Source organism: Eumetopias jubatus, unplaced genomic scaffold (assembly GCF_037043125.1).
Source record: "Eumetopias jubatus isolate StellerSeaLion01/CBP00866 unplaced genomic scaffold, mEumJub1_p1.0 scaffold_2, whole genome shotgun sequence".
Lineage (NCBI taxonomy): Eukaryota > Metazoa > Chordata > Mammalia > Carnivora > Otariidae > Eumetopias > Eumetopias jubatus.
In genome coordinates, this window is record NW_028274808.1 from 16,645,752 (window position 1) to 16,672,533 (window position 26,782).

The 26,782-nt window shown below is 39.1% G+C and overlaps 1 protein-coding gene across 1 annotated transcript; it reads right to left on the reverse strand.

Annotated features, from left to right (window-relative positions):
- Positions 1–475: 475 nt before the first annotated feature.
- CCDC110 (coiled-coil domain containing 110) lies at positions 476–20,346 on the reverse strand. The gene is made up of 7 exons (XM_028099803.2): positions 20,337–20,346; positions 19,872–19,976; positions 5,523–5,578; positions 5,185–5,250; positions 3,853–3,963; positions 1,000–3,115; positions 476–525 (listed from the first exon to the last, which is right to left on the reverse strand). Exons 1-7 carry the CDS (start codon positions 20,344–20,346, stop codon positions 476–478), a joined length of 2,514 nt encoding a protein of 837 aa, XP_027955604.2.
- Between the last annotated feature and the right edge of the window lie 6,436 nt (positions 20,347–26,782).

Consider the following 26,782-nt stretch of genomic DNA (forward strand, 5'->3'; position numbering starts at 1 on the left):
ATTGCTGTGAGTAACAAACTGTTCTTTATCCCTGACCCAGGACTCTCATGTCTTCCACTAGAATCCATGAAACTGTCAGACCAACACTAGCTTATAAGTTCAGTGAAATCTCAAGGCTGTTCACAGTTCTTGACAATATAAAACAAATACCTAATTGCAGTTTCTAATTAAAAAATTACTCTAATTTCAAGGTAATTATAATCCTATGTAAAAGTGAATTTAAAATAATTTTGTGGAGGGGGCACCTGGGTGGCTCAGTCAGTTAAGCATCCGACTCTTGATTTCAGCTCAGGTCCCACATTGGGCTCCGCTCTTGGTGGGGAGTCTGCTTGAGATTCTATCTCTCCCTCTATCCTTCTTTGCACCACCCCCATCCCCCCAAGCACTCTCTCTCTCTCTAATTATTAATTAAAAAAATAATTTTGTGGAGAAAAAAGTACTGGACAAAGGATTTTGAAACATTGATTTTAAAAATTTATTTACATATCTTGGATGGAAGCAATTGATACAGTTGACTTGGAATTCCTGGAAAAAAAAGAATTTTTTAATGTGGGAGTGCCAAGTATACTTTAGAAAACAAAAACAAAAACACTGCTCCCTGCCAATGTTTCTGTGTGCATATACAATGTATAGAAGTAATATAAATAAATAAAATAACAACATGAGTTTTATCAAGAGTAAAATTCCTTTTTTTTTTTTTTTTTAAAGTAGGCTCCATGCCCAGTGTGGAGCCCAATGTAGGGCTTGAACTCATGACCCTGAGGTCAAGACCTGAGCTGAGATCAAGAAACAGACACTTAACCAACTGAACCACTCAGGCGCCCCAAAAGAGCAAAGGTCCTAAATAATTCCAATAGATGATACATTGGATACAAATCTTACAAGAATAAATTATATTCATCTTAAAAGTTTCCTTCTTATTACTGTACTCTGGCTAGTGCCCAATAGGTGAAAAAAATCTTAAACACATCTCTACTAATCCACCGCAATATTACATACCTTTCAAATCAGGAGCCAAAGGCCTACTCCTAGGACCAGAGGTGTCTTCATAAGTATCACAGTTGTCAAAATGGAATTTCTCTCTTCTTGAAATATAACCCTTTTTTGATAGGTCACTCTGTGGACTACAGATTTTTTCACTTAGATTTAAATAATCTCTTTGAAGATTCCGCATCTCAAATTCTAAGGTATCCCTTTCATTTTCTATACTTCTTACATAGTTTTCTAAAAGTATTTTATCTTCTGCAAGTCTACTGATGCTGTTTTCAAATTTTATATTTTCTTTACTATGTTTTTTTAGTTCTTCTTTTAGAATCTGATTATCTGTTTTAATTTCCATTACCATTTTTGATAACATTTCACATTCACTGCCCATTTCTGACAAACTATTCTTATAAATACTTGCTTCTGATTTTGCATTTTTAATTTCTTTCAGGAAACTCTCCTCTGCAGTGGATTGGTATGTTTGAATATTCTCAATTTCTCTTTCCATCATTTGTCTAGCAGCAATGGATTCTTGTAATGTTGTTTCAAGGTTAAGTTTTTCACTTTTAACTGTTTCTATTATTTGAAGAAGTGTCTCTTGTTCAGTTTTTGCCAACCTTTCTTTCTCTTTTAGCTGCATTATCTCTAGTTGGTTTTCCTTCAGTTCATTTTCAAGTGAGCTTCTTTCCTTTAGAAGCTGGTATGTTTTTTTCTCTAGCATTTCCTTTTCATCTTGTATCAATAGAATATTTGTTTTCATTGATTCCATTTCTATACTCATTCGATTATTTTCATTATTGACTATGGCCATATCATTTTGAGTTTTGTGTTCCTTACTTTTTAGTTGATCTAATGTTTCTATCATTTGTTGCTTCTCCAAAGAAAGTTGACTATTTTTTTCCTCTAGAGTTTTATTTTGTCCTACAAGAACATTATATTTACTAATTATTTTTTTCAATTCTTTAAGACATTCTTTACCATCTTCTTCTGTTTTAATCAACTTGGACTGAATAGCATTCTTTTCTTCAACCAAATTCTTAAGTTGCTTTTCATATGTTTCAATTTTCTGTATCAGAGACTGTGTAGTAAACACAAGAGGTTTTATTTTGGTCTTAAGGGTTAGATTTTTATTCTCCAGTTCTGTTACTTTTTTCTGTATCTGCATAGATTCTTTTAGGTAATTCTGTAAGTACTGAATTTTTGCAACACACTGCTCAGTAACAGAATTGACTTTGGATGTTTTCTCATTTTCAAACATTATTGGTCCTTGTTTTGATATTAGTGGTTGTGTTTCTTTGTCTTTCATTTCATATTTTGTTGGGTCAAAGAATGACAATGTATGTCTTGGAACTCTGGAATGGAATTTTAAATCTGTAGTATTCTTGCCAGTGATAGGAATTTCCTTACTGTTTTTCTCATTTCTCTTTCCCCTGTGCATTTCACTCTTGGATAACCTTTTACATTTCCTGCAAAAATTCACGTGGAATTTTGACACTGTTTCCCTGAATGGTAGTAATTTGTTTACTAATGCTTCTAATTCTGAAATTCTCTTTGATTTTATATCTTCATTTAAGTTACTTTCTATATTTTCTTCCTTAATAAAGTTAATTTTTTCCTTGTGACTGGGGGACAGGTCATATTTACCATTTCTTGGAACATTTGTATCAGTTTTTAAAGTTTGAAGTTCATTTGTAAGTGCCAGTTCTCTATCATGTGACTTTTGTAGTTCTTCCTTCATTTGTTTGATAGAACGGCAGATATCGTCTAAATTTTCACAAAATCCATGCTTGAGGAAAGGCTCGGTAATTTTGGATTTATCCAGAATTACTCTATCAGCTTGAGGCATCATATTTTGAGGTGCATGAGGTAGAAAACTATAAAGGTTATTATAATTCTTCAACATGTCAGAATTTTCTGAAGGGTTCATAATTATGTTTGAAGCTGAATTATCTGTTGAAGTTCTCTGAGTTAATAGGTCCTTGAAATCTATCTGGGATGGAATATCTATACCTTGACAGAGACTGTTAACAATATCACTGCTGAATTTTTCTTCTGTTGAATGAGTAGTGTGGGACTCCTCAAAATGATGAATTTTCTCCATAGAAAGGATTTCTTTTTGATTCTCTATAGGCTAGTGACAATAAAAAAGCACACTATAAATGTACTATCATTTGCCACATGACAAGCAAATCAAGAAAATATTTTGTGGAGGATTTATTTTTACAACCCAAATGAATATTTTATCCATTTCTACAGGCAAAGAGGCCTAATAAATATGACTCATTTTCTCCAGAAAAATCTAACAACAATTATTTTGAGATCTGTAACTCTGGTCTTCACAATTTGCTTAGAAATTATACTTATTTCCCCAGAGTGTGACATACATGGGACAACTGTTCAATATCAGAAATAGAAATTTAGAATCCCTTAGGAGACCATTGTGGATAGATGGGGAAGATAGAAGCAATAGGTCAAATGCAATAGGAAGTTTAAGGGAAATGAATATTTCCACTTCCGGGCTGTTTGTCAACCTTAGCTTGCATTCCTATTTCAGATGATTCTAGGGCTGTGACTATTCTAGAAATGAGAGTTCTAATCAGTGTAGACAGAGTGACTCTGGTTCCAGCCTATTTCTAGAAAATTCACCTCAGGTCTTGGTCAATCCTAAAAGAAAAATTCCTACGTGGATAGACAGGCTAAAAAAAAACTGCCTTATATTTCAATTTACTTGGGAATCTTTTAGGTATTCCTCTGACAGTCCATTTGACCCCTGAAGAAGGTTGAGAATGTAAAGGTGAAGATAAACTGGTTTTAGTAACATTTTTGAAGTGACTAAATAAAGAAATGGTTTTGTACAGAATAACATACCAGAGCTTTTTCAATGCGTGTGCCAAATACTAGATTTTTTTCTGAGCTATATTGTGGGTTTTCTACTTCAATAATACTTTTGTTCAAGATTTCACTGATTTCAGACTGTACCTTTAAAAGATAAATTGATAATGTTAGAATTCGCTTTCAGGTTTGTAAACTTATGAATGTATAGGAATAATAGATACTATAATTCAAAGATACCTTTACATTTCCTGGACATAAAAATTCTTTTCCATCATGTAGAATATAAAATACATGTATTTAATTTATAATCTCTATCATTAAAGGACTTTTTAAAGAAAATTATGTCTTTATTATATGACTGTAAAATCAGGAAAACTTACTTTAGTAAAGCAATAAAATTTTATGAACTATATTCAAGTAATTTTGGATGTTTGATTTTTATATTGTTGAATAAAGCAGGGATTTTGATCTCTGTCATCAGAACTGAATCTATTCGATCACCCTCAGGAGGAGTTTGTCTTCTCTTGCCACTTCTCTGCACCTGCTTTTAGTATAAGAATATTAGGATGAAGTTTATATTGGGCTTTAGTGAGTATGTGTTGTGTTATGTACCACCAATATCCATACCCTATCCTTCTGTTAATAGTATCCCTTATTTGTTCTGGATAAAGTCCATGTGCCTTTGGTGATCCCACTTCCAGCTGCACGTGACTGAGAGCTAACCAGTCAGAACACTGCCTTCCTTTCAACAGTGATTTGTTCAAGGATTGCATATGAACCAATCTCAGGCAGTCAGAATCAGTCCAAGAACTTCAGTATAACTCTTAAGGAAGAAAAGAGCATGGTCTCTTCGCTGACTGGAATCTGGAAGGATAAAAGCCTAGCGCTTCTAGCAGCCCTTTTGCTACCACATGGAGTCTGAGGATCCAGTATAGTGGAAAGCAAAACCAAAATAAGGAGTGAGATGGGTTCCTGATGACCGAAGTCCTGATCATACGGATTAAGCCATCGCCAGGTGAACTGTCCCTAGGGTTTTCAGTTACCTGCACTAATAAGATACACTTTTTCCCTAGGTGGATTTGAGTTAGATTTCATCTCACTTGTATTATAATTGTAAACTATATATAGATAGCACTTTAAACATACATTTAAAAAAAAATCAGTGAGTACTATTTCTTTTTGGCTCATATCCAAATTCAACGATAATAGAATGTAGTTTCCCCCAAACAAATTTTGAGCCTGGAATATTTTTATTTTATTACATTCTACATGGACTAATCAGTTGGCTGGTGCTCATTAGCTTAGAAATGTGGGGTGATATCTTAAGTTTGGATATTTCCCATATAGAGATTAAAAGAAACATACCATGCTAACATTCTGCAAAGTCTGTATTCGGAGAGCCTGAAATGATTCCAGTTGATGCTGAAGGGCCTATAATAAAATTAAACATGGTATGAAATTGAACCATTTTGAAATTGCTATTATTTCTTTTTATATATCTCCCCCAAAGTTGCCTGTTACCAGAAATGATCACATGAGGGTCAAAGGACTCACATTCTTAGTCATTCTTGCTAATTCTCCAGTGTATTTTCATGAAGATTTTTGTGGAAAATCCACGTGAATTTTGGAAGTATTTATTCTGAAAGAGATCAGCCTTTACACAGGTATTTGGAGGAAAAAAAAAGGAATTAAAATGAACTTACTTTCAGTGCTGATTGTGGTTGGATTTCATTTTCTGATTCTGATATGCAGCCATATTCTAAAAAGCAAAATTGAAAAACCATATGATCTAATTCTTAAGTTTTATTTTTAAACAACTGTAATAGAAAGTAGTCCCTAACTTTCTTGGATAGTGAGACAGAGATAATGAGAATTTTGATGTTCACATTAGGAAGAACCCAATGCTAGTCACATAATAGGATCAAGAAATAATTTTCCTGTTTTTTTTAAAAAAAAGATTTTATTTATTTGAGAGACAGAGAATGAGAGAGTGAAAAAGCATGAGAGGGGAGAGGGTCAGAGGGAGAAGCAGGCTCCCCGCTGAGCCGAGAGCCTGATGTAGGACTCGATCTCAGGACCCTGGGTTCATGACCTGAGCCGAAGGCAGTCGCTTAACCACCTGAGCCACCCAGGCGCCCAAGAAATAATTTTCACTTGGCTTAAATAATTTTCACTTGAGATTGTGATAGTGGTTTTACTTTTATAATAAACCATTAACTTGTAATGCCAAACTTGGAACTCTCAAAAACTCAATTATCTTTGTTTCTGCAATATAAACTGCATTTAGAAAAACAAACAACTAATAATCCTGTTGTGGGAGACCTTTGACAAAGTACTGTGTAGGTCTCAGTGTCTATGAAATGGCCATGTGCTGTTTTTCCTCATCATGGAAAACAAATTGGACTTACAGAGCATAATTTTTGTAATGCTCTTAAACAAAATACTATAAAAATCCATGTGTTCCTTCCTAGAAAACAGATTAAAGGTATGTAACAGGGGAGAGACTATAAACTGTTTGCAAATTTCCTGACATATATCCCTCTTTGTCCAAATAGGTTTTTTGCTTGCTTTGTAAATTTTTATTAAATAATTTAAAAAACACTCAGTGTCTCAAATGAAATGAGAGTTATGATGGAATGTTCCCCTAGGCTGACAATTTCTGCCCTAAGAGAAGTTTTTAAAAGAGGTCAGCACATCTCTCATTTGGAATGACAGTCTGCCAGATGTTATAGGAGCTGGTTGCAAAGTATAGGCACCCCCCCCAAACCCCATTTGCCATCTGGCCCTTCAACACTGACAGAGCAACTTTGGTTCAGAGCTTGGAGCTAATTTGGTCAACTGAAGAATCCCACCTTCATTGGAGGGCAGGGAGGGACAGTGAGTCTGTTTGGGTATTGCTCAGCTTTGCATCTTACTAGGAATAAAACAATAGTCTGCATTGTTCATCTCAGAGAGATTTTTAAAAAAAGTGAGATCTGGACAAAAGCAACAAGGTATCCCAAAGTTTTTCAGACTCTAAGACAACTTCTAAATGAACTCAAATTGCAAATCGAAACCAATAATATATTACCTAGACCCCCACCACCCAGAATTAACCATTATGAATTTTAGGTACTCTCCTTTCAGTAAGCTCTCTATGCATATATGCAGAAAAAAAGAAATTATTTTAAAACAGTGGGATCATATTATACATGTTACTTTTGATAAGTAGTATTAAATTTGTGTTTCTTTTAATAGAATAAAAACTGCAATTAGTTGAAATTATCACTATTCAGATTTTTTCACTACGTGAAAGATTATTTCCTATAAGATCCCTTTAAGCTAATGGAAATATATCATGAGGACTAAGAGATTGGAATTTTTATGTTTTTTAATAATGTGTACTTCCATTGTATTCAGTGTTGAGTTAGTCCTTGCCAGGAAGGGGAGTAAATGATGAGAAAATTAGTATTATACTTGCTCTCACATTTACTTCCCACTTTTCATGATATTTGCTTATTACATTATTTTTACACTGTGATGTTTTACATTTTAAACACAAAGATAGGACATTACTATTATAAATATTTTCAGCTGTCAACTTTATTTTTAATGGATTTACTGTTCAGAATTCCATCTCCTTTCTGCATCTACAGCACCAGCTTCCCTTTCCCACACAGGTTTCTTTTGTCTCATTAGGAGGACTTGCAAGTTGAAGTTAAGTACAGTGTTTCTTTTGCTAAAACTGAGTACAAAGTATGGGTCAAAAGAAATTTAAAGACTTGGTAAAGGGATATAGCAAATACAAGATTTTAAAGAAAGAACATGAGGTTTACATACTGCTTCTACATATATTTCCCTCCCTCCATCTCTTCCTTCTTTTTTGACCATAGTATGATTGCAGTTACCATGATGCTTCTTTTCATATGGCTCAGTGCAACCCGAGCAACTCTGCTCAGAATTTGTTTTCTTTGACATACTGTAGATGTTTTCTCTTGACATTCTTCTTGGAGTCCATTGGTCTTGTCCCTCTGAAATATGGTTTCAGGGCCAGGGTGTTTTACTATCCATTTTCTATAGCCTAAAAATTAGGTGAGGGGGTCTGGGGGAAAAGACATCATTTGGAGCCGTGTGAAGCCTCCATTGGAGGATGTGATCTCTGCCATTTTGTTGTTGTTCCCTGAGACTGGTTAGAAATCTAGAGGAGATATATCTTATGACCCTAGGGAGATAGTCTCTTGATTGGGATCATTCTCTTAATTCAGTATGGAGTCCCTGGAACTAGGACTGCCACATAAGATTGTAAAGGTTGTTCACTACACAAGGGCTCCTGGCCAAAAGACACATGTGGGCTGAGATGTGTCCCATGCTCCACTACGCTCAGCTAACTGGTACCCTATGTGGGTTTGCATATACCTAGAGTCAGATATACCTTTCTCTAATCCATGCAAAGGCACCCCATGAGCCAATGGCAACCCTACTGAGAACTTCTTTCCTCAGAGCAAAGTAAGTCCCTGTTGATCAGTGTCCAGGTTTACTTATCTATTCTCCTAGCTGCTCCTCTCTACCCACCTAAAGCCCAATCAGCAGAAAGGGAGACACAGGTATTTCCTCTTTTTGAATTCACATTTTGTATTAACAGTGGGAGGGTCATTAATGAGTATTTTCAGGATTTTGACTTGTTTTATTGCTTCTGAAAGTCAGAAGCCCGTCAGTAGTTTGTCTTGCCAGAATCTTCTGTCTTTATTTTTGGCCTCTATTTTCCAATTTTATGTCCTTCAGGTGCTGCTGGTGAAATTTTTTCTGGTTTTCTAATTTTTTTTTCTTTTGTTCATTTCATTTGGTACTGGAGGAAGGAGGTCTGGGGTCTTCCTTGGCTCTAAAATCTCTATCTGAAAGTCTAGAATAATTTTTAAAAGTTAATGATTTAGGTTTTTCTTGTTTGTTTCACATTTAGTGATTCATTCCTTCAACAACATCACTCATTCAAACATTGAGTGTCTGGTATGTGGTATGCCAAATTATAGGTACTAGAGACACAGCAATAAATAAGACAACCAAGGATCCTGTGGTACCTCTTGCAGTACCTACATTCTGGAGAATGAACAGAAAATAAGAAGGAAACAAAGAAATAAACAAGATACTTTCAAATAGTGATAAATAACACAAAGAGGTTAGGCTAATGTGAGAGGGAGGATGGGGACAGCACTGGAGAGAGTGGTTGGCAGAGGCCTATCTGGCCTGGTCCGTGGCCTGAATGTGGTGAGTTTTAGCTAGGTGTGCTCTGGACTGCGCATCTGACCTCCACTGGAACTGAGCCCTGCAAAACTCTCTGGCCAGGAAACATGGTGTGGGCAGGGGTTTGCGCTGGTCTTCTGGCGGAGGGACCTGCCGTGCTGGAACTGAGGAAAGCATGTTTGAGAAAGGCAGTTCCACTGGCTTCAGCCAAGATTACCATATGACAAGAAGAGGCCAGCCATGTGAACATCTGTAGGAAGAGATTTGGAGCAGAGGACATGACAGAGTCCTGAAGCATAACATGCTTATCTGTGTTTGCAGAACAGAAGGAAAATCAATATGGCTGTGGCTTAATGAGCAGATGGAAGCCCATTATGATTAGAGGTCAGAAGGGGAGACAGGGCTAGATTATGTAGGACCTTGTGGGCCAACTTGAGTGGTTTGTCTTTTATTTTAAGTGAAATGGGAAGCTTTAGAGGGTTTCAAACATGAGAATGATTTGATCTGAAAAGAAACATTTATGGTCACTCTACTGCATGATAATGAATTGTAAAGTGGCAATAGCAGGGCCACTATGGTAATCCAAGTGAGAGACAAAGGTATCTTGGACTAGAATGGCAGAGGGGAAGATGGAGAAATATAGGTGGATTTAGAATAGGTTTTGAAGACAAAGCATTGTTAGGTGGTTAAATGCGGCCAGAAGAGATGAAGGAAGGATGACTCCTGTTTTTTTTTGTTTTGTTTTGTTTTGTTTTGTTTTTGGTGAGAGCAGATGGATGATGAAATCTGATGTTCTTTAATAAAATGGAAAAGAATGGAGTAGGAAGATGTTTCAGGGAAAACTTTTAGATATGTTAAAGTTTAGCAATCCTGTTAGTTGTCAAACTGGACATCAAAAGGCAGTGGGATATTCCCGTCTCTGGTTCAGGGGAATGGATATGAACACTATATTGGAAAATACAGATGTCACTGCTGGCCTAGACAAGGGCAGTTTCTGTGCGGTGACAGGCACAAAAACCCAAATGAAGTGGCTAGAGAGAATGGAAAATGGAGATTTGTGGGCATTGACTATAGGCAACTCTTTTGAGTTTTACTGTGGAAAGAAATAGGGTGCCTAGTGGAATAGGGTGCATGTTAGAAGAGATGTGAAGGTCAGGAAGAATTTTTTTTTTAAAGATTTTATTTATTTATTTCAGAGAGAGAGAGAATGAGAGATAGAAAGCACGAGAGGGAAGAGGGTCAGAGGGAGAAGCAGACTCCCTGCTGAGCAGGAAGCCCGATGTGGGACTCGATCCCGGGACTCCAGGATCATGACCTGAGCCGAAGGCAGTTGCTTAACCAACTGAGCCACCCAGGCGCCCCAGGAAGAATTTTTTAACCACGAGAGATTCTAACACGCCTGCTTCCTGCTGGAATCATGTAGTAGGAAAGGAGAAGAGTAATTCTGGAGGATGCGGGAGGTTAATTGCAGAAGCCGAGTATCTGAGAATTCCAGGAAAGCTAGGATAAAGAGGAAATGAGCTTTGATTGAGCAGGGACAGTTCTTCCATTGAAACTGGGGACGGCAGGAACAGGAGCAGGAAGATGGTGGTGGAGTAGGAGGTACCTGGGCTCACTTTGTCCCATGAATACAACTAGATAACTATCGAATTATCCTAATGCCCCAGGAATCAACCTGAAGACTGACAGAAAAGACTCCACAACTAAAACAAGAAAACAGGCCATATCAAAGAAAATAGGAAGTGTGGAAATATGGTTTAGGGGAGAGACAGATCATAGCTGCTATGCAGGGGAAGGAGTCATGGTTGCAGAGAAGGGAGGGAGAGAGAGAGGAGCACACAGGGGAATGCACAAGGAGAACATTTCTCCAAAGCCATTGGCTTAGAAAATGAGCGGGGCTGAATTCATTGAGTTTTTGCAGTCAGTGGGGCTTAAATCCTGGAGTTTTAAACATCAGCAGCCTTGGCTGGGTTAGAGCCCAGACAACACTGTGCTGCTCCTAGAGAGAAGGCGGGCAAACAACAAGGGGGCAGACAGTGTGGAAACAGCCATCTGAAGAGCACCTGGGGCACACAGTGAGGAGATTATCTGCTCTTCTCAGAGCATGTCCCTGAGAGGCAGCATTCACAGAGACAACTCTGAAGGAACAAAGGAGCTGGCCAGTGCCATTCCTTCCTCTGCCCCTCAGCATAAACACAGAGCCACCTGTGGGAAGCAGTGCAGCACAGACACTGGCTGCCTAACTTTCTTTCTTTCTTTCTTTTTTAAAATTTTGTATTGTTATGTTAATCACCATACATTACATCATTAGTTTTTGATGTAGTGTTCCATGATTCATTGTTTGTGCATAACACCCAGTGCTCCACGCAGAATTGGCTGCCTAACTTTCTTACACCAAGCCCTACCGCCCTGTGCTGCAGTGGAACTGCCCTTCTCAAACATGCTTGCCTCAGTCCCAGCATGGCAGGTCCCTCCCCCAGAAGAACAGCGCAAGCCCCTGCCCACACCATGTCTCCTGACCAGAAAGTTTTGTAGGGCCTCAGTTCCAGTGGAGGTGGTGACAGGTCTCATTTCACAAGCAGTCCAGAACACATCTAGCTCAAACTCACCACATTCAGGCCAGGGACCAAACACTGCCCACAGCATGCAAGGAAAGACTCTGCAGATGACTGGCCTGAAGGATAGAGCAGCCAGAACACAACAGCAGAGTGCACGCAGCACACACCAGAGACACTCTCTGAAGTGCCAAGCCTTAGGCACTACATGACCTCTTCTTCATGAGGCTATTACTTTCAGGAGCAGAAGACATAACTGGTTTTTCTAATACAGAAAGAAGGCAGATACTTAGATAAAATGTGAAGACAGAGGAATTTATCCCAAATGAAAGAACAAGATAAAGACCAAAGCCAGTGGTCTAAGCAAAACAGATACAAGTAACATGCCTGATGGAGAATTTAAAGCAATGATCATAAGGATACTCACTGGGCTTGAGAGCAGAATAGAAGACATCAGTGAGACCCTTACCACAGAGATAAAAGAGTCTCACTGATGATCAGAAATGAAGCGTGCAACAAATGAAAATAGAAACACCCTTGATGCAATGAACAGCAGGCTGGAAGAAGCAGAGGAATGAATTAATGACCCAGAACAGAGTAATGAAAAGTAATCAAGTTGAACAAAGGAGAAAAAAATTGTGCAAAATGAGACTAGATTTAAGGAACTCAGTGACTCCACCAAAGATAATAATATTCATATTATCAGAGTCCCAGAAGAAGAAGAGAGAGAAAAGGGGACAGAAAATTTATTTGAAATAATAGCTGAAAATTTGCCTAATCTGGGGAAGGACAACATCCAGATCCAGGAGGCACAGAGAACTCCCATCAAAATCAACAAAAGCAGGCCAACACAAAGACATATTGTAATTAAATTTGCAACATATAGTGATAAAGAAAACCAGTCGTTAGGCGTCTGCCTTCAGCTCAGGTCATGATCCCATGGTCCTGGGATCGGGCCCCGCATCAGGCTCCCTGCTCGGCGGGAAGTCTGCTTCTCCCTCCCCCAACTCCCCCTGCTTGTGTTCCCTCTCTCACTGTCTCTCTCGCTGTCAAATAAATAAATAAAATCTTAAAAAAACAAAGAAAAAATCTTAAAAGCAGCAAGACAAAAGTAGTCCTTAACACCTATTCTTCTCAAACTATTCCAAAAAATAGAAAAGGAAAATTCCAAATTCATTCTATGAGGCCAGCATTACTCTGATACCAAAACCAGATAAAGACAGCACTGAAAAGAGAACTACAGGCCAATATCCCTGATGAACATACAAACAAAAATTCTCAAATATTAGCAAACCAAATCCAACAATACATTAAACAAATCATTCACCAAGATCCAGTGGAATTTCTTCTTGGATTACAAAGGCAGTTCAATATTCTCAAATCAATCAACATGGTACATCACATTCATAAAAAAAAGGTTAAGAACCATATGATCATTTCAGTAGATGGAGAGAGAGCACCTGACAAAGTACATCATACATTCATGGTAAAAACCATCAACAAAATAGGTTTAGAGGGAACATACCTCAACATAATAAAGTCCATATATGAAAAACCCACAGCTAATATCAACCTAAATGGGGAAAAACTGAGAGCTTTTCCTCTATGGTCAGGAGCAAGACAAGGATGTCCACCCGAACCACTTTTATTCAACATAGTATTGGAAGTCCTAGCTACAGCAATCAGACAACAAAAAGAAATCAAAGGCATCCAGATGGGCAAGGAAGAAATGAAACTTTCACTATTTGCAGATGACATGATACTCTATATAGAAAACCTGAACAAATCCACCAAAAAACTGCTAGAACTGATAAACCAATTCAGTAAAGCTGAAGAATACAAAATCAATGCACAGAAATCTGTTGCATTTCTATACATCAATAATGAAGCAGCAGAAAGAGAAATTCAGGAATCAATCCCATTTACAATTGTACCCCAAACAATGAGATACCTAGGAATAAATTGAACCAAAGTGGTGAAAGACCTGTACTCTAAAAACTATAAACACCAATGAAAGAGACCGAAGGTGACACAAAGGAATGGAAAGACATTCCGTGCTCATGGATTGGAAGAACAAATATAGTTATATGTTTGGGTAGTTATACTACCCAAAGCAATCTCCACATTTAATGCAATCCCTATCAAAATACCAACAGCATTTTTCACAGAGTTAGAACAAGCAATCCTAAAATTTGTATGGAACCACAAAGGACCCTGAATAGCCAAAGCAATCCTGAAAAACAAAAAGCTGGAGGCATCACAATTCCAGACTTCAAGTTATATTACAAAGCTGTAGTGATCAAGACAGTATGGTACTGGCACAAAAGTAGACACATAGATCAATGGAACAGAATAGAAAACTGAGAAATAAACCCACAATTATATGGTCAATTAATCTTCAATAAACCAAGAAAGAATGTCCAATGGGAAAAGGACAGTCTCTTCAACAAATGGTGTTGGGAAAACTGGACAGCTACATGCAAATGAATGAAACTGGGCCACTTTCTTATACTATAAAAAATAAAATTCAAAATGGATTAAAGGCCTAAATGTGAGATCTGAAACCATAAAAATCCTAGAAGAGAACACAGGCAGTAACTTTTTTGACATTGGCCATAGCAAATTCTTTCTAGGTATGTCTCCTGAGCCCAGGGAAACAAAAGCAAAAATAAACTATTAGGACTACATCAAAATAAAAAGCTTCTGTACAGCAAAGGAAACCATCAACAAAATTGAAAGGCAACCTACAGAATGGGAGAAGATATTTGCAAATGACATATCTGAAAAGGACTAGTATCCAAAATATAAATTTTTTAAAGCTTATAAAACTCAACACCCCAAAAATAAGTAATCTAATTTAAAAATGGTCAGTTAACACGAATAGACATTTTTCCAAAGAAGACATACTGATGGCCAATAGACACACGAAAAGATGCTCAACATCACTTATCATCAGGGAAATGCAAGTCAAAACTACAATGAGACGTCACCTCATACCTGTCAGAATGGCTACAATCAACAACACAAGAAACACCAGGCGTTGGTGAGAATGTGGAGAAAGGGGAATCTTCTTGCAGTTATTGGGAATGCAAACTGGTGCAGCCACTGTGGAAAACGGTATGGAAGTTCCTCAAAAGTTTAAAAACAGAACTACCGGGCGCCTGGGTGGCTCAGTTGGTTAAGCGACTGCCTTCGGCTCAGGTCATGATCCCGGAGTCCCGGGATCGAGTCCCGCATCGGGCTCCCCGCTCAGCAAGGAGCCTGCTTCTCCCTCTGACCCTCCCCCCTCTCATGTACTCTCTCTCTCTCATTCTCACTCTCTCAAATAAATAAATAAATCTTTAAAAAAAAATAGAACTACCCCACAATCCAGGAATTGCACTACTAGGTATTTACCCAAAGAATAAAAAAATACTAAATTCAAAGGAATACATGCACTCTGATGTTTATAGTAGCATTATCTACAGTAGCTGAATTATGGAAATAGCCCAGGTGGTTCATCTATTGATAAATGGATAAAGAAGAAGTGGTACACATATACAATGGAATACTACTCAGCTATAAAAAAGAATGAAATCTTGCCATTTGCAATAACATGGCTGGAGCTAGAGAGTATTATGCTAAGTGAAATAAGTCAGAGAAAGACAAATACCATATGATTTCACTCATATGTGGAATTTAAGAAACAAAACAAAGGAACAAAGAGGGAAAAAAAGAGGCAAACCAAGAAACAGATTCTCTAGAGAACAAACTGATGGTGACCAGAGGGGATGGGGTGGGGGATGGGTGAAATAGGTGATGGGGATCAAGGAATGCACTTGTGTGACCAGCACCAGGTGTTGTATGGAAGTGTTGAATCACTATATTGTACGCCTGAAGTGAATATTACATTGTATGGTAACTAAATGGAATTTAAATAAAAACTTGACAAACAAGAAATGGGGGACAGCAGATAATATGGGTACACAAGCAGGTAGGTCAGCAAATTTTAAGTTTGAGGGTCAGGGAGTTTGGGTCTGACTGCTTCTTTTTTTTTTTCATATAGTGTGAGATTATGTTAATGAGTTTAGAGGTAGTGGTTGAAAGGTTTTGGAGATTGAGGAAACAGTAAGAGTGAAATAGTTACCTTGGAGAAGTTTTGAAAAAGCATTTGCTGGGGAAATAAAGTGTTCCAAGGAGCACTGAGATCCATGTTATGACTCAGAAGTGAATGGCTTTCTCCTGCAATGTTCAGAGGATTCAGTGAAGATATAGAATAGGCAGAGAGTTGGATTTATTGGTTTTTAATGGCTTTTAAAATAACTTTTTGTTTTTTTATGAGTTTTGGAGACATTGGCTACTACTTATTCCCAAAGGAAAGCTAATCTTAAAATTCAGCAATACTTAATCAACTACATAGAATTATGTGATTCTAGAATTGGAAGGGAAATTACCAAATAGGCACAGGAAGGGGAACACCATCAAAGGTCATTATTTATTCTTTGCTAAACATGCACTATTGAGAGGTATGTAGACGAAGTGGAAGATAGGGTTCCAGTCCTGAAGAAGCTGATACTCTACTGGGAATGCAAGAAATAGTATTCATATTACGTTCAATTAAATTCTCTAGCTGTCTCATATTTAAATGTGAGGAGTGAAAAACAAGATAGTTATCAGTGGGATGGCTTTTGAAGTAATTAAAGATATGGGGAATTTATTCTGAAATCTGCAGAGGATTATGCCATTAGTCAACGTACAGGCAAACCTCGTTTTATTGTGCTTCACAAATATTGTGATTTTTTTTTACAAATTGAAGGTCTGTGGCAACCTTGTGCCGAGCAAGTCTGTTGGTTCCATTTTCCCAACAGCATCTGCTTACTTTGTGTCTCTGTGTCACATTTTGGTAATTCTCACAGGATTTCAAAATTTTTCGCTATTATATTTGTTATGGTGATCTGTAATCAGTGACTATAACTTGCTGAAAGCTTAGATGATGGTTAACATTTTTTAGCAAAAAAGTATTTTTTAATTAGGGTATGTACGTTTTTTATAAGTAGACATAATGCTATTGCATGCTTAGTAGACTACAGTAATATAAACAAATTTTAATATGCACTGGGAAACCAAAAAATTCATCTGACTCACTTTATTGTGACATTCTCTGTATTGCAATGGTCTGGAACCAAACCCACAATATCTCTGAGATATGCCTGTATTAAGAGCATACCTGTAGCTAACAGACAAAGGAGAACAAATGAATTTTTTAAAATGTAACATAGTAATGATTCCATATAGGATGTTAGAAGATACTCTGTAGGGCGCCTGGGTGGCTCAGTTGGTTAAGTGACTGCCTTCTGCTCAGGTCACGATCTTGGAGTCCGGGGATCGAGTCACACATCAGGCTCCCTGCTCAGCGGGGAGTCTGCTTCTCCCTCTGACCCTCCCCCTCTCGTGCTCTCTCTCTCTCTCTCAAATAAATAAATAAAATCCTAAAAAAAAGAAGATACTCTGTAGTCAAAGCTTTGTCATTCTCAGGTTCAAGTGTTTTACTATGACAATACAAATTCATTCTTAGAAGGAACTGTTTTACAAAGCCTAATGAGGTGTGACACTGTCTGCATGGGGCTTTGTCATGGAAGCTAGAGTCAGGCTGTCTGTGCTTGAATCCTGGCTTTGCCATACACTCGCTATGAGTGATAACACAAGTAGTTATCTAGTTTGTAGGTAAAGCCCTTTGCAGAATGCATGGCACAAACTAAATGCTCAAGAAATATTTATTGTAATCACTACTGCAGAGACAAGGGTATTATCAATATGATGACAAGTCAATAAATTTCAAATTTCCAGTTGCAATGGAGGGGAGGGATGGCTGCTCGAAACTCTTTAATGTTTCCCATTTTGTGCAGAATAACCCCCCAGATCCTTAGATGGAGCTACAGTGCCCCCTTCCCCAATTTCCTTTCTGATCTTACCCTTCCCCTTACTCATTCTGGTCCAGTCACACCAACTGTTCCTCAAACGTGCCAGGTATTCTCCTACCTCAGGGCACCGTTGCTGTTCTCTCTGCCTGAATGCTCTTTCCCTAGAAATCTGCACTGATTACTCCTTTACCTCCTTCAGGTCTCTGCTCAGATGTGATCTGCCCCATAAGGTCTCCTCTACCACCCTATTTAAAATCAAATTGCACACTCCCCATCCACCTCTGACACTCCGTATACTCCCCCACTCCCTCTGTGCCTTACTTTTCTCCATGGGATGTATTACACACAATCTCCTTTGTTCCTTCCAGTAGAAGGTAAGCTTCATGTGAGCAGGTATTTTGCATATTTTGTTTGCTGTTGGATCCCCAGCACCTAGGACAGTACTTGCTCAAAAATATTTGTTAGATGAATGAATGGATGGATGAATGAATGAAGACTTGGATAGAACAGGGGTGCTAAAAACAGCACACTGGATGTCTCGAAGTCTCAAAGTATCCTTCACATCTCCTTTCCAATCAATCAAGGGTTACATAGGCTAACCACTTTTTTAAAATTAAAGAGACCCCAGGGCGCCTGGGTGGCTCAGATGGTTAAGCGTCTGCCTTCAGCTCAGGTCATGATCCCAGGGTCCTGGGATCGAGTCCCGCATCGGGCTCCCTGCTCTGTGGTGAGCCTGCTTCTCCCTCTGCCTCTGCCTCTGCCTCTGCCTCTGCCTCTCTCTTTCTCTTTCTCTCTCTGACTCTCGTGAATAAATAAATAAAACATTAAAAAAAATAAAATTAAATTAAAGAGACCTCAGAAATACTATAGGGTTTCTTGTAACTCAGCATTATTTATGCAAATGAGGTTACTATTCTGTTTGTTAGTACTCAGGGAATGGATCACATGGTGGCAATGCAGTGTAGATAGGAGAACAGAAAAAGGAGGTGGGAACAAAGTCATACCTCCTAATTTTGCCATCCAAGGCAGTACCCCAGCTCAAATCTATGCTACTAAAAACCTGCCCTTGCTAGGCCCTGCACTTGTAACCCGTCTGCTTTAGCAAGATAGACTGTGGCTCTTAAATAAGTGTATGTGCTCTTTCCCATGTAACCTCATTTTCTGTCATGCTGGCATCTTTCCCCAGAGCCCTAAATCTTACTCATGTTAGAGAACACATGATTTGCCAAATTAAAGTACCTCAATTTCTTCTCACCTTAAATGCTTTCTTTGAGGTCAATATTGAGCTGACACAACCTCTAAACTCTCTGTGAAGACTCTTACTCTCTGTTCAGGTTTCCTGTTGCACAAGGATGCCTGCATATCCTCATGGATGGTGGGTCACAGGTGAGTGGGGCATTGGCCAGTCAGGGCATTGTCCTGCTGGCCTCCTTGGAGATGCTGCTTATACTGATGGTCCCTGGGCATCCAGTTGTCTTTGGTCTACTGAGACGTGGTTGCTCTAGCTCTTCTTGCAGGGCCCTTGACAAGGCACGAGTGAAGGTCCTGGATTTAGAGAGGTGCAGAAATCCTGTGCTGATCTCAGGTCACTTCTCTCAGTGCCTCCGTGTCTGGATTCCCCATATGTCACGTGTGGGTTTTGGGCAACTGGGGGCCTAACTTGGTGCATCACTCTAGATACTGCCTTCTACCCAGAGTGCTCTGTTCCTTCCCTGCAATGTCACACTGACCACCAGGCTCTTCCAAGAGGTGGGTAATCTCCTTGGGCTTCTCTCAAGGAAGTGAGAGTCCAACTTCAGTATTCTCAGGATGATATCCCTAACTGGGTATTTAGACACATCTTGTTCATGATTTATGTGGAGCTTGGAATTGGAGCACTTTGTTTATTTCAAATATCCTCCCTATACAATATCCTATAGTCCACAAATACTGTAAAAAGTAATTTCTTTTGGAAAAAGTATGTATCTTTTTAACATCTGCCCCCAAATATTATCTGGTATTCAGAGAAGCAGTATCGTATAGCGTGGTGGTTAAGGTCTGGACTCTGGAGCCACCCTGCTGAATACTGGCTTTTTCATTTGCCACCTATGTGACCTTGGGGAGTTAATCACTCTGTGCCTCAGTTTCCTCATAAAATGTGGGTGATGGTAGTACCTACTTCATAGGGTTGTGGTGAAGATTAAATGAATTGATACACTTAAGTATTTGGAACAACATCTGGCACAAAGTAAGTGTGCTGTGTTAGCTATTTTTAGTACCATAATAATAGTTACCCGGAGTGCCTATGCACCGGAAGTGCACCTGTCGGGCCGGTGGATTTAGGCAAGGGACCCCTTGTCTATAGTAAGAGGGAGAAACACCACTGCCGTGGAGATTTTACCTGTTTCACTCCCACCACTTTCCTTTACCCCGTCAGAGGAATTTAGGATCTTGGACGCTGAAAGGAGAACGCAGTCCACTTCGTCCTCTTCCTCCTGGCGCTTCTCTGTAACAGAACCGTACGGCGGGCTTTTAGCTTGGTTGGGAGAAGGGAGGCGAAGCGTGCGATTCGGGCCGCGGGCGCCGGAAGCGGCCACGGGAGGGCGCGCTGGGACCACGCAGCGCGGCGGGACCCGGTGCCCCGGAGGCTGGAAGCAAAGGCAGGGCGTGGGGATGGAGGCGGTGTTTTTCTCCCCGGGGAGAGCAGGGGTGTGCGGCTAGTCGGGAAGGTCGGCACTCCAGAAGGGACCCGCCTTGGGGGTGAAAGGGTCGGGGTGCCGGGGTGGGCGGGGACAGCGCCCTCTCCTAGCCGTCTGCTTTCCAGGGCTCTCCCTCAAGAGACCCTTCCCCAGGCCGGCTCTCTCACCCGGGCTCATTCCTGCTGCTCAAGGTCTCCTCCCAACTGCCTTCCCCCACGCATTTCGCCCAGTAGCTTCGCGCAGGGGCAGCCCGTTGCCTGGTAACGGGGAGGCCGGCCGCCTCGAGCAGCGGCGGGGCACGCGCCCGGGTCCGGGTGTCGGGAGGCTGGGGTGCGCGCTGAGGTCCTGGGTCCGGGGGCCGCGACGCTCGTCCCGCCAGCGCCGTGCCTGGGACAGCTGCGGTTTGCGGTGCCCTCCCAAACCAGGGGCCCGTCTCCCTGGGGGCATTTTTCTCCTGCCGTCTTCGCTCACCAGAACTTGATCTTGATCGTACGTAGTTGGACACTTAAGACAGCACCTGTTGGACCAGAGCTGTGCGGACAAAGGGCAATGCTTGGAGACAGGCAAACACGTAGGAACTTTCTCCGTTTTTTGTTTTAATTTCATTGTTTGTTGATTTTGCTTCATTCCTCGTTTTTCAACCTATCTGCCGGAGTAGTTCTAGCGTTTGGGGATTTGAACGATCCAAAATCAATAGTGTGAAAGGACTTTTGCTTGCTGTGGTTAAAAGAAGACCCCTATTTCCAATAATGATCTTAACATAATAATGAAATGTATGAAAATGTACACATTAAAGCTGTCACAGACTCACTGATCTCCATATGTCAAAGCATGCTAATTTCCTGTGCACCTGCGCAAACCACTTGCAAAAGACGGATGTTGTGTTGGAATCTGGAACTCGTTCAACGAAAGACTGTTTGGCGTGGCTGCAAGCAATACTTTGTGCAGAACAGAAAATGGTGCTTTTTTTTATTTTTAAATATTTTATTTATTTATTTGAGAGAGAGAGAATGAGAGATAGAGAGCACGAGAGGGAAGAGGGTCAGAGGGAGAAGCGGACTCCCTGCCAAGCAGGGAGCCTGATGCGGGACTCGATTCCGGGACTCCAGGAACCTGACCTGAGCCGAAGGCAGTGGCTTAACAAACTGAGCCACCCAGGCGCCCCGAAAATGGCGCTTTTTAAGTAAAAGTTATAATGAATATATATATATTTTTGCAATAGCAACCATTACAGAGAGAATATAAAATAATTGAAATTTCAAATTGTAAGTCACAATAAGGAATTTAAAGTCATGATACAATAATTTATTATATAATAATTTTATGTTTTGCTTTCATGGAAATGAAACCCATTATGATAGTCTCAATGTTTACTTGCTATCCTTTCTTGTTTCCTATAGAGATGGTCTCTAGAAGATTTGATAGTCTTTCTTGTGGCATTGTAGACAATTTAAATAAATTGTGTTTTTGAGAATTTATGTTCTCCATTGATGTCCTATAGTGACAAAGCTAACTGCCCCCCCAGCGCTACAAGTTTTTAGCAATGTGTCTGTTAAATTACTACTCTAAATAATTTACAGTATATTGAAGTGAGGGTGTAGATAAAATACCACTTTAATAAGTTAATTTCTATACTAATGAAATTTCCATAACAAATACTATATTTTATGTAACATTAATATCTAATAATATGTTAATAGAATGTAATGTTCTCTAATAAGTTTAATTTGTCTATGTAATCTATGTAGATTATGATGGCAAGTAAATATTGATTATTATACAGAAATTTCTTGGGGATTTAAATGGGAGGATTTTGCCACACCGTTTAGTATAGAATATAAAAAGCAAATAGTAAGTTACAATGTCAAACTCAAATTTAGCCAGTGCCCTAATCTCAGTAGAGACATACTTAGATACTTCCCAGCAGAAAGATTGTCAGAACTGTCAAAAAGGCAGTTCTTTACTTAGAAGGACAGTTTAGTTGAGAAGTTAGTTCAACAAGGCCTTTGGATTTCAAACATTTTTCTTTTGTAAACTAAGTCATGTCTATATTCTCAGAAGAAAAAATAATTTGTGAGAAAACTTCTTGTAATTAACATAAAAAAGCCCATCTTTGGAGCCTACAAAGTTATAAAAATTAATACATTAAGAAAAATGTTTTAAATGAGAAAGACGTCTATGATATGAGTGGCATCCCCTCAGAAGAGGCCCTTGTGTAGGTTCTCCCACCAACAGTTACACACGGAGACCCTCTTCTCTGATGAGAGAGAATCTGAAAGTTGTAGTAAGAGAACGTGTCCCTAAAAAATCAGGGTGGATGGTGAACATAGTTCTTTGGGGGCATTCACTACATTTGTGAATGTATGTTGAGGAAATCTTATCTGAATACTCGGGATCACTTAAAACCATTGTCACCTATCACAGCCTATACTTGAAACTCCGTTCTGAATTTAGCAGTGATTCAATGACTTGCTCTATTTGAGCATGGGTTTACTTATCTATGCAACAGGGCACCAACAAGATTGTTCTAAGGATTACTGGGACCCTGTGTCACAGGTCCACTGCAGTAGGTTCAGTAGCTACATAGGAGGCTGACCGTGAACGGCAGCTCTAGACCTCAGAGTCTAAGGTGAGATTTCGTAAACAGTGTTGATATCTTTCCCTTATTTCAAAAGATTTGATACTTCAGTTGAAAAAGATTCAATGATTCTAGCTCAAATATCAGAAAAAATTTATATTTTAAAAAGCAGAGAAACTGTGCTGTCTAATTTGTATTGTATATCCACTTTGTTGATGAATTTGCCAAACTTCTAAAAATTTCACAAGCTTCTAAGTAAATGCACATTTAGATGACCTGTAAAATGTGAAGTCCTCCTTATGTTTTATTATTAAATTATTTTTTGATAAATTTAATAATAATGGAAAGTGCAAAGACAGATGTAACTAACCGTTTGCTTCCATCTCCCAGAATTAACAGTTATAACTCTATTGACATATTTGGCTTATATTTGTTTGGAAAAATTAAAACATTACATAGACGTGAACTCCTTACCACCTCCTACCCTGTTCCTCCTTCCCCATGTCCTCCCACAAGAAACCAATACAATGAATTTAGGGTATAGCCTCACAGTCCATTCTTATATTTTTATAGAAATTACACGGGTATTCATGAGTAATATAGATGGTTGCTCTTGTTTATTTTAAATGTTTTCATAAATGGCATCATAATTTTGTTTTATTCTGCAGCTTGCTCTTTTTACTCAAAATTACATGTTTTTTAAGGTCTCTCTGTATTAAAAAATAGGTCTTTAATTGAGTTGTAAAAGTGGGCTTGAAATATCTTTCAGTTCTTTCAGAGTTTTTGACTTTTTGGTTTCCTTTTCATTTATTTATTATTTTAATTTTTAAAAAGATATTTACTTTTGAGAGAAATGAGAGAGAGAGAGAGAGAGAATGAGTGGTGGGGGGCAGAGAGAGAGGGAGAAGCAGGCTCCCTTGAGCTCGATCCCAGGGGCTTGATCCCAGGACCCCCGGATCATGACCTGAGCCAAAGGCAGATGCATAACTGACTGAGCCACCCAGGCGCCCCGGTCCCTTTTTTTTTTTTAATTTTTGAAATCATCACCAACTTATAGTAAAGTTGGAGCTACATGTTTCATTTTTTCTTGAACCATTAAGAGGGAGTTGCTGACATGGTGTGTCATCAGACCTGAATGCTTTAATATGTATCTTATAAGGACATTTTTCTTTCTTGCTTGCTTGCTTGCTTGCTTGCTTTCTCTCTCTCTCTCTTTCTTTTTCTTTCTTTCTTTCTTTCTTTCTTTCTTTCTTTCTTTCTTTCTTTCTTTCTTTCTTTCTTTCTTTTTCTTTCTTTCTTTCTTTCTTTCTTTCTTTCTTTCTTTCTTTCTTTCTTTCTTTCTCTCTCTCTTTCTTCTCTTTCTTTCTCTCTCTCTTTTCTTTCTCTCTCTCTTTTCTTTCTTTCTTTCTTTCTTTCTTTCTTTCTTTCTTTCTTTCTTTCTTTCTTTCTTTCTTTCTTCTTTCTTTCTTTCTTTTTCTTTCTTTCTTTCTTTCTTTCTTTCAGATTTTATTTATTTATTTGACAGAGATAGAGACAGTGAGAGAGGGAGCACCAGAAGGGGTAGTGGGAGAGGGAGAAGCAGGCTTCCCACTGAGCAGGAGCCCGACGCGGGGCTCCATCCCAGGACCCTGGGATCATGACCTGAGCCAAAGGCAGACACTTAATGATTGAGCCACCCAGGCGCCCCAGGACATTTTTCATTATGAGCACAATACAGCCATTAAAATCCAGAAATTAGCACTGATACGTTACTACTATCTAATCTTCAGACCCCACTCAAGTTTCACTGCTTCTCCCAATATTGTCCTTTAGACAAAAGTGTCCAGTTCAAACTCTCGCACTACATGTAGTTGTCATGACATGTATCTTTAATCAGAGTCTCATGGACTCAGAGTTTCCTATTTTATTCAGTGGGTTACAATGGATTATCTTCTGTTGCTAACATGATCAATATTGTTGCTTAAATTGTCCTAGAGGAGTCAGTGAGAGTTTCTTTAGCTGGCTTCTGTGTACTTTTGACATGTCTCCTTTATTCCTGGAGCATTTCTTCATTTTTTTTGCCTGGACAACCAGATATTCCAGTGTCATCCCATACTTTTCCTGCCCTAGCCTTGAAATCAGCCTTTCTCCAAGGAGCCTTGGTTTGTTTTAGAAGACAATGGTATTTAGAAACCAGGATGTGAGTGTTAGGTTTGAGTGTTGCTATCTCGGTATAGCTGCTCCCAGACCATCTTAGTAGATAGAGCTGGGGAATGTCTAGATATACATGTATACATACATATAGTCATCTATATCCATATATACATGCAAACACATGGACATTCACGTCCATATTCTGTTCTCTATTTCTACATATTGAGAACTATGAGTTCACGATACCTCCAATTCCAGTCCAACATCAAGTGCTCTTTCTAGTTTTCTCTCTTTCCATATTTGCAATTTCCCTTACCAACAGCGAGAAAGTTGACTCCCATTATCTTTTATATATTTATTTATATGAGCAAATATCCATTCTCTCAATGCCAGTCTCTCACCAAGTCCCCATGTGGATGCCCTTGTCATCAACTTAGGTTCCAATACCCTCCACTGCCTCTTCCCTCCTACTTTGCCATTGACTCTGAATCCTGTATTGGGTCTATTCTCCACTTAGGTTCCCTCTTCACCTTTCTTGGGCTCTGTCACCCTATGCTGGGCCTCCTGTCTGTGTAGAAGACTTCCACATTCCCCTGAGCTTTGACACCGTGCACCAGCCAGTTCCACGCAGAGCCACCCTCCTTACCCGGTTCAGGCTCTGACGGCTTACTGCAGCTAGTGCTCCCCCCTGCATGGGTGCTCCCCTGTCCCTCTTTGGGAATGGACACCCTGTGTCTGCTTTTGCAAGGCTGTGAAATGATTCATCCATTTTTTTCCCCTAAAAGCTGGATTGTTTTATCTTTCATATTTAGATTTGCTAATTCATCTGGAATTATCTTTTTATAGAGTGTGAGGTAGGTGTCAATATCCATTTTAAAAATTGTGGCTATCTGATTGACCCACCATTTATTGTAAATAACATAATTCCCCACAAAACTATATACTTTAATATATTTTAAAATGTATTTTTCTTATATGTGCTCTCATTCTACCATCTTGACCCTAAAGTTCTTCATTGCCAAGTTGCTAAAGTCAAGTAAGATGATTACCTGCTTACCCAGAACATAGATCAGAATTAGATAAAAGGGATAGTATAATGAAATTTTCTTTAGACTTCCAAAATGGGGAAAACCTAATTCTCCTGAGTGAGACCAGGATGGCTGATCCTGTAAGATTCTCGTGGGCTCTTTGGCTACTGTTGAGCACTCAGTGTCTTCTACAACACTCAGATTTTCAATACATAGAAATGAAGGGTCACTGATACATGGAAAAATCTGGCAAATTATACATTATGCTTGCTGGAGCCTACCTGTCCCTGCTCCTGTTCCTGTGATGCTGAATGGCTCATTATCCCCTTTGAAAGTGGTAAACAAAGTTTATAATCCAAGCACTTACTCTGAGGGATGTTAAATTTCCTCCCTCCCTAATGGATTTATCTCCCCAACAATTAAGCTTTCTGTGAAATATTCTTACTTATACTTAATGGTATTGAGAATTGTGGAACTTTATGGAGAAAATTATTTTCCAGATTGGTAGGGGAAAACTGAAACATGGGAAGGTTTAAGAACTTTTTAAAAACTCTGTAAAAATTTCATCTAAATTTTACAGAAGTCTAGAGGGAGTATAAATATAATTCAAGCTAGAGCTAAAAGTTCCTATTTCCTGCTATGGTATCACAGTTCACCTGTACATTCTCAGTGCATTGAGACGGTTTCTATTTCATTTTGCCTTCTGTCAGATAGACAGTGAAGCATATTCTGTCAGGAGATATGCTTTCTCTGGTTACACGTGTCAGTCGATTCAACAACTTCCCTGAAAATGTCTGATTTTTTTTTGATTGTGAAATTCATTACTAAAGGACAGAATTAGAATCTGTGCTGACAATGAAAAAAATCTGTGAGT